The 11144-nt window shown below is 47.3% G+C and overlaps 1 protein-coding gene across 1 annotated transcript in view; it reads right to left on the bottom strand.

The window, feature by feature from the left end:
• The window catches only part of DMBT1 (deleted in malignant brain tumors 1), a 49256-nt gene that overhangs the window by 26709 nt on the left and 11403 nt on the right, over positions 1-11144 (bottom strand). The window contains 2 exon segments of the mRNA XM_008571117.1: positions 6-70; positions 4105-4422. Coding sequence (XP_008569339.1) covers positions 6-70; positions 4105-4422 — 383 coding nt within the window.

Genomic DNA, 11144 nt, shown 5'->3' with positions numbered 1-11144 from the left:
AGGACCTCCACCCGGCCCTGACACCGGTCACCTCCGTTCACCAGCCTCAGGTCCAATACCAAATCAGATCCTGTGGAAAACACACCATTTCTTTTGTGTGTCCCTACTGAGAGCAATGTTCATTCATTCAGATTCTTAGGGTTGAGTAGAAATTTCCTAGAGCATCTCTAACTGGGCTGCAGTTTAACATTTTTGGGGTTTGAGTTCTTCAAGTGGAAAGGTTAGTGAGTGATCTGTCCAATCCAACGCTCTTGAGCTCCAAGTGGTTGTGATTGCTCCTTCCAGTTTATGTTTGGGATATTTCTAGAGACCATCCAGCAGAGCCCTCCGTAAGCAAAGCATTGCAAAGCCCCGTTTCCTAGACTGTGGCACGTGACACCTCAGGCTGAAGAGACTCTTATGATACCACCACATCCTGGGAAAGCCTCTGGCATTCATCTGGGCTCTAGGGTTGGCTTGGAGCACATTCTGCACCTGATCCTTTTGGCCCTATATCCCAGGTCAGGTTAGCACAGAGCTGTGGAGATGGGGGAGCTAGCACTCTGGACTGGAACCTGATCCCTCTGTTTTCTGCCCCTAAACACACAGGCTCTTGGGTCCCCCATGTTCTGAATGAGTCTACCACACCCACGGGGACATGACCGATGAAGGATGTTCCCCTCTAGCTGAGCCCTCTGGTCGAGAAGGGATCGCCCTTTGCAATATGTGCTGACAGCAACACTTCCTCCCACCCCATTCCCTAAAAGTTTTCCTGAATAGGAGTTAAACCCATGGATATACTTGGCATTATGAACTGCAGAGAGGAACTCATGTAAAATTATTCGTTAATTATCACAATGGTAGTCTCAGTATTTACCGTGGTAATCTTATCACATGGCAATTGTAGAAGATGAAAAACAAAACAAAACAAAAACAGAAGATACAAAGTTAGGTCTCCTCTGAGGAGAATCAAGGGCTGGAAGTAAACTGGAATCTACCGAGGAAGTGTCATTCCTAATCTAGATTTTGTCTTGCTGTGTTACTTTGGAAAAGTCAAGAAACATGTCAAACCTTGAGTTTTTCAATTCTAAAAGGCTCTTTGGGTGGGGAATATCTCTGTATCGACCTACTTATCCCTGATTCTGTTCTGACTACATGGGACCTGTGCAGGTCTCCAGGGGATGGATGCAAAAATTACTTCCTATTTTTGTGCCTCTTATTGATTTATCTAATAGCATTGGCTGGTGTCTACAGTACAATACTGAACAGCAATGCAAATAGAGAACACACTTGCCTTGTTTTTGATTCTAGTGGAAATGTTTTTAACGTTTCTCCTTTAAGTAAGACACCAGTTTTAAATCTATGTTTTCAAATTGCTCCAAGGAGCCCTGGCACTTGTCTAGGGCATCTGCAAGAGGTGACTGGGTGCTGGGATTTGTAGAGAAGATGATTTGAGAGCTAATCTTAACCCACTGCATGCGGAGCACTCAGCTGCTGTCTGGGTTATCTATTGGGCTTCTACATGAGTTGTCTGGATCTAGAAGTGTGACACGCCTCACACTGAGCAGAGCAGCTCCAGGTAGGTCCTATCTGTCGTCCTGTGTCACAGACAGATCAGCCAAACCCCTCTGCCCCCATTGCTCCTATTCCTGGCTGGACCAGTTATATCAAAAGCCTTGTCATGTCCAGCTGCTTTTCCTAATACATAACAGTGTCCTCAGGGGAAACCACTACAGAGAAGCGAACAGGTTCTCCTCTTACGGCTGCTGTAAACAAGAAAAGGTAGGGGATCTCGGGAAGGGACATGGCTAAGTTAGAATAAAGCCAGGCTCATCCTCAGCTCTAGTGACATCTGTGACCTTCACCACAGCAAAGAGAAAGAAAAGGTAAAATCAGGCATCATCCGATGGGCCTGAGCAACAGAAAGGCTGATGCAAGGAACATCAGGACTCTCAAGGCCAGGGGCTTGGTATGGAGGTTGTCCTTAATCTTGTCCTAGCTCCAAAGTTTCACATGGGAAATAGAAAGTGACTTCCTTTCCCGAAGCCCAGGCTGCCAGAACCTCTGGCTATATTGACTGTGCCTCGCAAACCTCTCACTGGAAATGTCCCCGTGGGAAGTATAAGACCTCTGATGGCCACAGGCTGAGGATCATGATTCTCTAGGTTGAGAGGGAGCCAGGATGGCCTAATGTGGGCAAGGTGGCTGCCCCAGCAGGTTGGCTACCTAACCAGGCCTGCACGTGCCTCTCCAGGCTCTGCAGCCAGAGACCCAGCCCCAGGCTGGTCAGGGGTCGGCATGGGTTGGTGAGCACCACAGTGCCAGCATTAATCACGGGCAACAGACCCCTAGAAACAGCACAGCAGGCTCCACCTTGCAGCTTCTTGAAGATGCCTCTTCAGGTTGACTCCCTCCCAATCTTAGACATGATCCGCAGAAGAGATGCCTATTGAGGTCTGAGATCATGCTCAGAAGGGACCCCCTTGGGAGCTGAGCATCCACACCTCCTAGGCCCTCTGCTCCTCTTCCGGACCAGAGATCAACCTATGGGTGCCACAGGGTAATACTCCCATGGGGGTCCCACGTACCAACGTTACCTTCTGCTGTAGCTGATATTCTGGGTGCCTCGGTGGAAGACAAAGCAGCTGCAGAGGGGAAAGAACAGACCAGTCGATGTTAGCCCTCACCAAGGAGGGTCAGCCCTCTGCTTCCTCGGCCCCGAAGCAAGAGCTGGACGCAGAGACCCTGAAGCCCCCTCCATTGCTAAAATGCTGTGTTCTCCCCGTGAAACCCAATGCCAATCTCTTGGTCACTTTGCCAGCCGCCGTTCAGTGCTGGGCTGCTGCTGTGAGCGTCCTCTGCTCCTGCCACCGTCCTCCACCTCCTGTGCTTCCACGGTCTCCATCCAGAAATCACCCAGCTCATTAACAAGCTCATCCTAATCAGAAGATTGAACTTCAAATGACATCCACCTTTTTCTATAGTTCAAACATACTCAAATGACAAATATTTGCCATCACCAAGATATTCCTGCGAAGGTGCCCCCAACCAGGAAGAAAGGCGGTTTCCAAAGATGCCCTCAAGAAGCCAAAATAAACCCACCCACTAGTGGCTTCCCTGAGGACCCCACTCCCTGCAGAGCCCATTCTTGTGTGGTGGATGGATGGTCACATCCTGTGCATGGTGGCACGTGCACAGGCCCGTCCACACAGCGAATGCCAGAGGTAGCTCCCAAAGGGGACGGTTTAAATAGAAACTCCTCTTTGGGGGACACACAATGGGACGGTATCCTCGGAGGTTTCTTTGTGGGTTAAAGGACCCCCTGGTGTTTGAACACCTACCAGCATGATGTGAACACAGGAGAAACGCAGTCAGGGCCTCACTGGGCTGCAACAGGCAGAAGTTCTCTATCCCACTGAGGGTGTAAGTATCAGTTGCTTGTCATTTAATCCCCAGTAAAGAGAATGTAGTGGTTACTCCTCAGTTTGATTTTGGTGTGCTTTTAAGTGTTAAGGACCAGCAGTTCCCTGATCCTCCTCCTCCTTTAAAGGAGGAAAAACTGCCACTTAGGAAGATACTTATGTGGTCATCCCAGGCCAGGGATGGTCACGAGGCTGCTCATGAGAACCAGTCCACTGAGTCATTGCATCAGCAAGCTCAGAGCAGGACTGAGGCCGACGCTCACCTCCACCGCTTCCCAGCTTTAGGTCAACAGACAGGTCCCTTCACCTCCTGAGCCTCAATTTCTTTGTATGTGAAAATGTACAGTAATACCTGTCCCCTAACATCAGATGAGGCATGTCTTACAGCAGAGCAGGTAAACCGGAACACACGTGCATGCATGTGCACACACACAACACACATGCATAGAACACACACACAACACTCACACCCCACACACAGCACACACGCAGCACAAACACACAGTAATTTCAACTCTGAGTCAATATCTGTCCTCGGAGTTGCACACACGACACCGGGAGGGGGGGTGAACACACACACAACACTCACACCCCACACACAGCACACACGCAGCACAAACACACAGTAATATCAACTCTGAGTCAATATCTGTCCTCGGAGTTGCACACACGACACCGGGAGGGGGGGCGATATCTGCACTACCTGAGCACACAACTCCAGCGTCTTCCCTGTGACCACATCTGTGGCTGTACCACCTGCTGTGGGAACAGCTCGACAGGTAGGGCTCCCTTCCTGAGCAGTACACGTCACCCAAGAGAATGTTCCCTGAGCCATGACCAAAGTGGGCCTCGCTGGGGGCCGACACAGAATGGCCACAGCCAAGCTGGCGACATATGACATTTGCATCCTGGGTGTCCCGGCTGTCGTCACACACAGTGCCCCACGAGCCTTGCTACAGAACCTCCACCCAGCCCTGACACCGGTCACCTCCATTCACCAGCCTCAGAGGCAAACCTGCATCTACACAGCAGGGAGCCCTCACCTTGGCGCTGTCAGCCCCTGACCTGAGCCACCCAGCTCTCCTTTTTCTACCCCTCTGGCCACCCTGTCCCATCTCCCACACTGATTCTTCTCCTCTCAGGACCTTAAATGTCACTGTTCTCCCAAGTACTGTCTTTGCTCTCTTCTCACCCTGTCTTTTCCTCCTGGTGAATCTCATGTACTCTGAGAACTTTCCAGACAGAGGAGCCCACATCCACCTCTCTGGTCCTGACCCAGCCCTGTCAGCCCCAGCCCTGAGCTCTAGGCCACCACTGTCCGTGGCCTCCTGGATATCCCACCGCCACCATCCCAAACTCAATACAGTCTCTCTCCTCCAGCTGGGTCAACGGTGTCACCGTGCTCCACATCCACTGTGCTGGAAACTTCGACATCACATATGATTCCTCCTTCTCGCCTCTTACACACAACTTGTCACCAAGCCCACTTTCCTTTCTACTCCCACTGCCATTTCACTGGACCAGACCTTCACCCTCTGGAACCAGGCCTACTCCAGGGGCGTCCCAGGGACCTCCTAGCTCTGCCCCTCCTTTCTCTCATCCATCCACACTCATCGGTTCAACCAGCCTTTACTCTGTGCCCGTTCCCGTGCTAAGCGGATTCGTCTGTCTCCACCAGACTGTCCTCAAGTTCTTTATCTTTAGAAAGCACACATATATTCAAGTCACTTCCCGGCTCTAGACACTACAATGTACTCTCCACTGCCACCAGGATCAAGTCCCAGATGCCATCGTCATGGGCCTGATCCTACCCTTCCAGTCTCCTCTGCTGTGAGGGGATGAGAGAGCCTAATTCCTACCATAGAGATGACCACAGCTGATGCTACTAAACCACCCACTGGTGAAAAGCTGCACTGATTATGCAAAGAAAGCAGGCAAGAGGTCCTGAGGGACCCAGCCCAACATCCTGACAGCAGGAGCCAATCCTGGGTATGGCTTTTCTATGGTTACTTTGAGGTTACAAAAAATTTGTGGCCAGAGAGCTTGGAACAGGATGCAAGACACAGTGGGCAGGTTGCTGTTGTTGGGGTGGGGGTAGGAGGGGGTCAGGAAAAAAGGAAGGAAAGGCCAACTGGACTATTCCAGGGAGTTCCCAGAGTGCATTCTGGGCCTCCTTAACCCTTCTTCCTGCCCCTTTCTGGTCACTCCTGTGAATGATCCCTCTGAAAGAGCTTTTGGTTTCCCAGCATGAAAGAGCTTTTGGTTTCCCAGCCTCAGCCTGTCCTTTGCTGGGGGTCAGCCAGTAAGCTGCCCCTCAAGAAGTCTTGTCCTGGAAGGTGAAAAATTGGCCTCAACAGTGCCAGTGGCTCAACAGCAGAATCAGTTGTCTTAAGGGAACACACAGATGACCCTGACACATCAAACGTTGGCACAAAGGTCTGCATGCTCTCACTTTGAAACGTGAAGAGAAACAGGTCATAGACAAACATCTCTTGTCCGTCAGAGTGCTCTTCCATAGTAATGTCAGAGATGGGGGGAAAGGCACCCCTCCTAGGTTCCAATCTCTGCCCTGCCACCTACCAGCCATGTGATCATATACAAGTAAGTATTGATAAACTACCTAACTGTGCCATGGTTTTCTCATTGACAAAATGGGCACAATAATAATATTTACCTTAAAGTGTTGTTGGAGAGATATAATGATAATAGCACTTACTATATGCATTAGTTGAGCATTTATTGTGTGCCAGACAGTATTTTAAATATTTTTTTGTATTAACTCAGTGCATGAAAATAACTTTGTGCAGAGTACATAACAAGTGCTTGGTAGAGGTTAGTTACCTCTAAGACAACTCTTATCATCGGTAAGAAGAAGCAATGACTTTTTTTTCCCCCAATTATCCTGACTCTGAGCTGAAGCTATCTCATCCAACGAATGACTGAGAGTCAGAAAGAAGGAAAGAGAATAACAGAGGGGATTGGCTGAGTGTGCGTCTGAGATATGCCCGGGGCTTGGGCACCTATATCTGTTGTCCCTGCTCCATCCCAGCATCCTAAAAGGCAGGCATTTGCTCTGTGGCCAGGGCTGCACTCAGCCTCAACTAAGCCTACAGCAGCAGCAGAGGCACAGCTGGTCAACCCAGCCAGTAATCAAAGCCCTGGGAAGAGGAATAAAGAAAGAAAAGGACTTACCATTGTCTCTAGTCTGCAGGATCTTCTGACCTAGAAAGAAACCAAATTCATCTTAGAAAAGAGGTCCCACTGTTTAGAAACGATCTCCTGCAGGTCACAGAAATTGGCTTCAGCTTCACCTTACAACCATGCCAGGGGGCGCTGTGTTTCCTTCTTGGGTTTGTGTGCCTCCAGCGTTCTCACTAAAAGTAAGTTTTTGCAATAGCAGGTTGAAGCAAGAGAGTTTGACATGAGATGTTCAACAATTTTAGACATAATAAAGTACATGTCTCTGCTAGGCCCCCTAATGCCACAGCTTATAGTCACAGGATATAATCTATGCTCTGAAAAAAGGGCTGGACAAGAGACGATAGTTTAAACTGGTTGTCAAGAATAAGTTTAAATGATGGTTTATGTATATTTTAGAGTTTAATTCCTCAGAGAAGAGATAAGACTATTGGAAGAAAAATGTAGATTTTCAAAGTTTAATATACCAAGGATGCATGTTAAATTCTCTTCTTTTCCAAATGTGAATAATTTGTGCGTAGAAACAGATATTCATTTATGTAACCTTTAAAAAAAAAATAAAAAAAATAAACTGGTTGTCAAGGATTCCAAGTGCACAGTCCAAAAATCGAGAACAGTCAGCACTGAGAACAGCCACTCATGGGCTCTTAAATGAGAGAATATTTTGGTGTCTGATATCCTGTTCCTTCTGACCCATATCCTGAGAAATTTTTATTCTATCTTGAAACAAACCAAAATCTAGAGAACCCTGGATCTTTGTCATCAGTGAGTCCAGAGAAGGTGCATCAGACTCAATTTTAGTTTTTGAGTTGCTGTTTGAGCAGGTCTAACTATATTCATGAGGATTAATATTTCACTATTTTAAAACATATTTTAGAGGTCTTCAAAAGGACAGAGAAGATAGACACATATTCATTAAAAAAAATAGAATGAAACTCGTTCTATCTTCTAATTACCATATGGATTCATTGGGTCCTTTTACAAATCCAGGTTACATTACGGGCTCTTAGTGATCTTATTTTTCCTGTATCTTGAAACATTTTCCTAATTCATCATCCAAGAAATTATTTCATCATTACTCATCAATTATTTCGTGTAAGGAGGGTTAAGGCACTTGAAAAACTCCTCAGATTCTTTTTCAATGCAGGTCCTGGCAAGACCAGCAGTCAGGGTTTGGAGATTTGAATTTCTCTAACAGAACCAACCAGCCAGTGAAAGGACTTGCTGCGTATGTCAGGGACCTGCTCCACCTGCCCCCAACAGCTAGAATGAGGGTCCACAATAGATTCCTCTGCCTGCCCTGCCCATGTTTTTGATGGCCCAATAAGAGGGCCACTGAGGCCACGTGGCTACACACCCCTGAAAATGAGGAAGCAATTCACAGCAGGAACAGGCAGCCAGAGCCTTCTTTCAACAGAAACAGCATCTAGAGAACATCCGCCCCAGAACATGCCCACCTCATTTCTGACACACCGCGCCTGTTCCCACACTCAAAGACACGCTGACAGATGTTCCTGAGAGAGCCATCTATTCAAACTCTGCCATTTAAGCACAGTCCAGATGACACCATGCAATTTCCATTGCCCGGCTCCAGGTGTCCTGCTTCGTCACATGGCTGTCAAGGCCAGGATCTGCATCCAACTCATGAACTCTGACCTCTAGAGTCTTGACAATGCTCATCCATTGCAATGAACAGAACTTTGAAGTTGTTTTGGGTTGTCCTATGTCCATGCATTTTGAACAGGCCCTTTTGCACTGATTGTTGAGACCAACTTATCTTCTCCCAATAATCAGCTACGTAGTTGTAGATGATTCTGGCTGCATTTTGGGAGTGGTGGTAACTTACCTGAAGAGAAGCTTCTACTTGTTTGTCTTCCAGGAAATGGAGACAAGCTGGTCTCTACCACTGAGGACCAGTGTCCAAGATGAGCTGTGAGAATCGCCCAACCAGGAGAAACCACAAAGAGATCACTCAAGACATCCCCCAGAGACCTAGGCACTTTCCCCCTGGACTCAGCCATTGCCACAAATCTCATGAAGGTAGGAAATGTACCTACTGTGTATTTATTGCTCTTATGGGGAAAAACTGAAGACCTTGAGCATTAGAACAAGCAAGGCATCATCAAGCCAGCCCACATCTGCAGGTAGGCCACTTCAGTGATGCTGGAAGAGAGGCCTAAGGGGAAGAACACTCTGGAAAGGAAACTGAAGAAAGCATTCATGAAGACGTACTGTGTCTTTGCAATTTTTTAAAGACAATACTCTGTCTTACTATTTATATGCATTATCTCATTTGATCCTCCCTCCAACCCTGTCATCTGTTCTTACGATAACACTGAGGCACAGACACTATGAAAGCAGACAAGGACACACAGACTCTAACTTCCCTGTCTACCCTCTTAACTGGCATCCTGTACTTGCCTCTTGTCACAGCTACTGCCTGCCACCAGACCCACTCCTTCTGGTTCTTGCTGATGCAAAGAGGGTGGTCCCTGCCAACCTACCTTCCATAACCCACCCAAGGTGGGTCTTCAGTGGGAAGTCATTCAGCAGCTTTGACTAAGATTTCGTACTGCTTTTCTATTGCTTTTGCAGCACCAGTCAAGATAAGATCATATTGCTCATCATGGTTTTCACTTTTAAAAAGGCAGTAAGTGCTTCTCCTTTGCTTATCACAAGTGCGCAGGTTATTTCATCCTCGCAGGTACTATCTTTTCTACCCTGTAGCCTGCATCTATCTCAGTGGGGGTTAAGGATTTTGTGAATGGGATCCTCATCTGAGTCCTCTCCATGAAGTCTCATTGTCCTCAAGTGAAAGGCCAGCCAGAGGGGATGATACAGAGGCGTGAGATGCCACAAAGTGGATGTTGTGCCAGACATTAAGCAACTGTTCATTGCTTAACATGCTGATTCAAGACGTGACCAAGAATGAGCTCTCCAGAGACTGACTCACCGATCCTGTCTGCAGACTCACCGATCCTTGCCTCCACGTCTCCGTCCACATTTAGACAAGGACCAAGGACTTGGAAAGCAAACGAATCAAATCTGACTGCAGCTATTCACCCTTTTGTCCCCAAACGCAAACCTTGTCCTCCCACCAGACACAGGCAATACTTCCAAAACTTTACTGATCGGAAGTCTTTCTTCCTAGAGCTTCAGAGAACTTGTCAAGAGCAGAGATTGGGAAATGGGACCTAGAGAGAGCCTCCCACCAGGACACTCCCCTGACTAGACACCATATTAGGATGGCTGAGCAGGGAGGAGGATTTACTGATCGGAAGTCTTTCTTCCTAGAGCTTCAGAGAACTTGTCAAGAGCAGAGATTGGGGAATGGGACCTAGAGAGAGCCTCCCACCAGGACACTCCCCTGACTAGACACCATATTAGGATGGCTGAGCAGGGAGGAGGGGAGCATATGACTGTTAGGGGGATGGTGGCCACAGTCACCCTAGGTTTGTACCTGTTCCTTTCAAGTTCCTGACAGCAGTGCTAGTGAGTGACAGGCAAACGCTCTCCTTCCTGCTTGGCCTGGCTGCCCCTGCACCTGCGCCAGAGCTCAACCCAGCTGCAACTTCCTCAGTGTCTTACTCATGCCTCTCTTACGAGGTGCCCCTTGCTCCAGCACGTTTCACACATGTGATTGTGCCTGTGTGATCGGCTGATATGTTCATCTCCCCATGAGGCCATAAGACCCTGAAGGCAGAGGACATGCTCCCCTGAAAAGTACAGACAGAGCTCAGGCCGTGGTCTCTCCTGCTTAGGAGCATCCTAGTGGGACTGGTTCTTGCCAAATGATGCAGAAGGATGTTGAGACCATTTTGAGCGTTCAGTGTGAAAAGTTCAACATCAGCAATCTGCTTATGAAAAAGTCTTTAATATCAACAAATCAAACTTATGATGTAGCCAACATCCATTTGGGAAAATGTTAAAAAACTTAAATTCACTTGACAATAAACAGAAATAGGTAGCACTTAAAATATATATACATATCTCATGTCACTTTCTTTGGAAATTCTTAGCTAAGTAATGCTTCCTCAATTACATTGCGAGCACCAAAGTTTAATTTGCTACTGGGCCAGCAGGATGGTTGTTCAAAGTGCGGTCTGCAGACCATCCTTATGTGTGGTTCTATAAAATCACACATTCCTGAGCCCAGCTCAGGCCCTCCAAAGCAGGGTCTCTGGAGGGAGGCAGGTGAACCCCAAAGACCTGCATTCAAGCAAATACTCTAGTTGATTCTGACATGCACTGAAGTTCGAGGCAGAAGCAAAATAAAATTGAAAAACATAATTGTGAAGCCACATGGTCCATCTACGCTGTAGCTATAAGAGGTTTCTATTGACTTTGTAGTTCTAGAAAGGACACAAATCGTACTTTTATGAAGTCCTTATACCATTCATTAAAGTTCAGCAAGGCAGCATTTATTCGTATGATATAAATACCTTTATAGGATAAAATAATTTTATAAACTAATACAAAATATTCTTTTTAAAGGTGTTCTGAAAAGATTCGTTTCAGGAACTGTAAAGAAATAAAAGAAAAATC

This window comes from Galeopterus variegatus, unplaced genomic scaffold (genome assembly GCF_000696425.1).
Source record: "Galeopterus variegatus unplaced genomic scaffold, G_variegatus-3.0.2 Scaffold661, whole genome shotgun sequence".
NCBI lineage: Eukaryota > Metazoa > Chordata > Mammalia > Dermoptera > Cynocephalidae > Galeopterus > Galeopterus variegatus.
The sequence above is the reverse complement of the archived record's forward strand: the minus strand, read 5'-3'. Positions and strand labels throughout refer to the sequence as shown.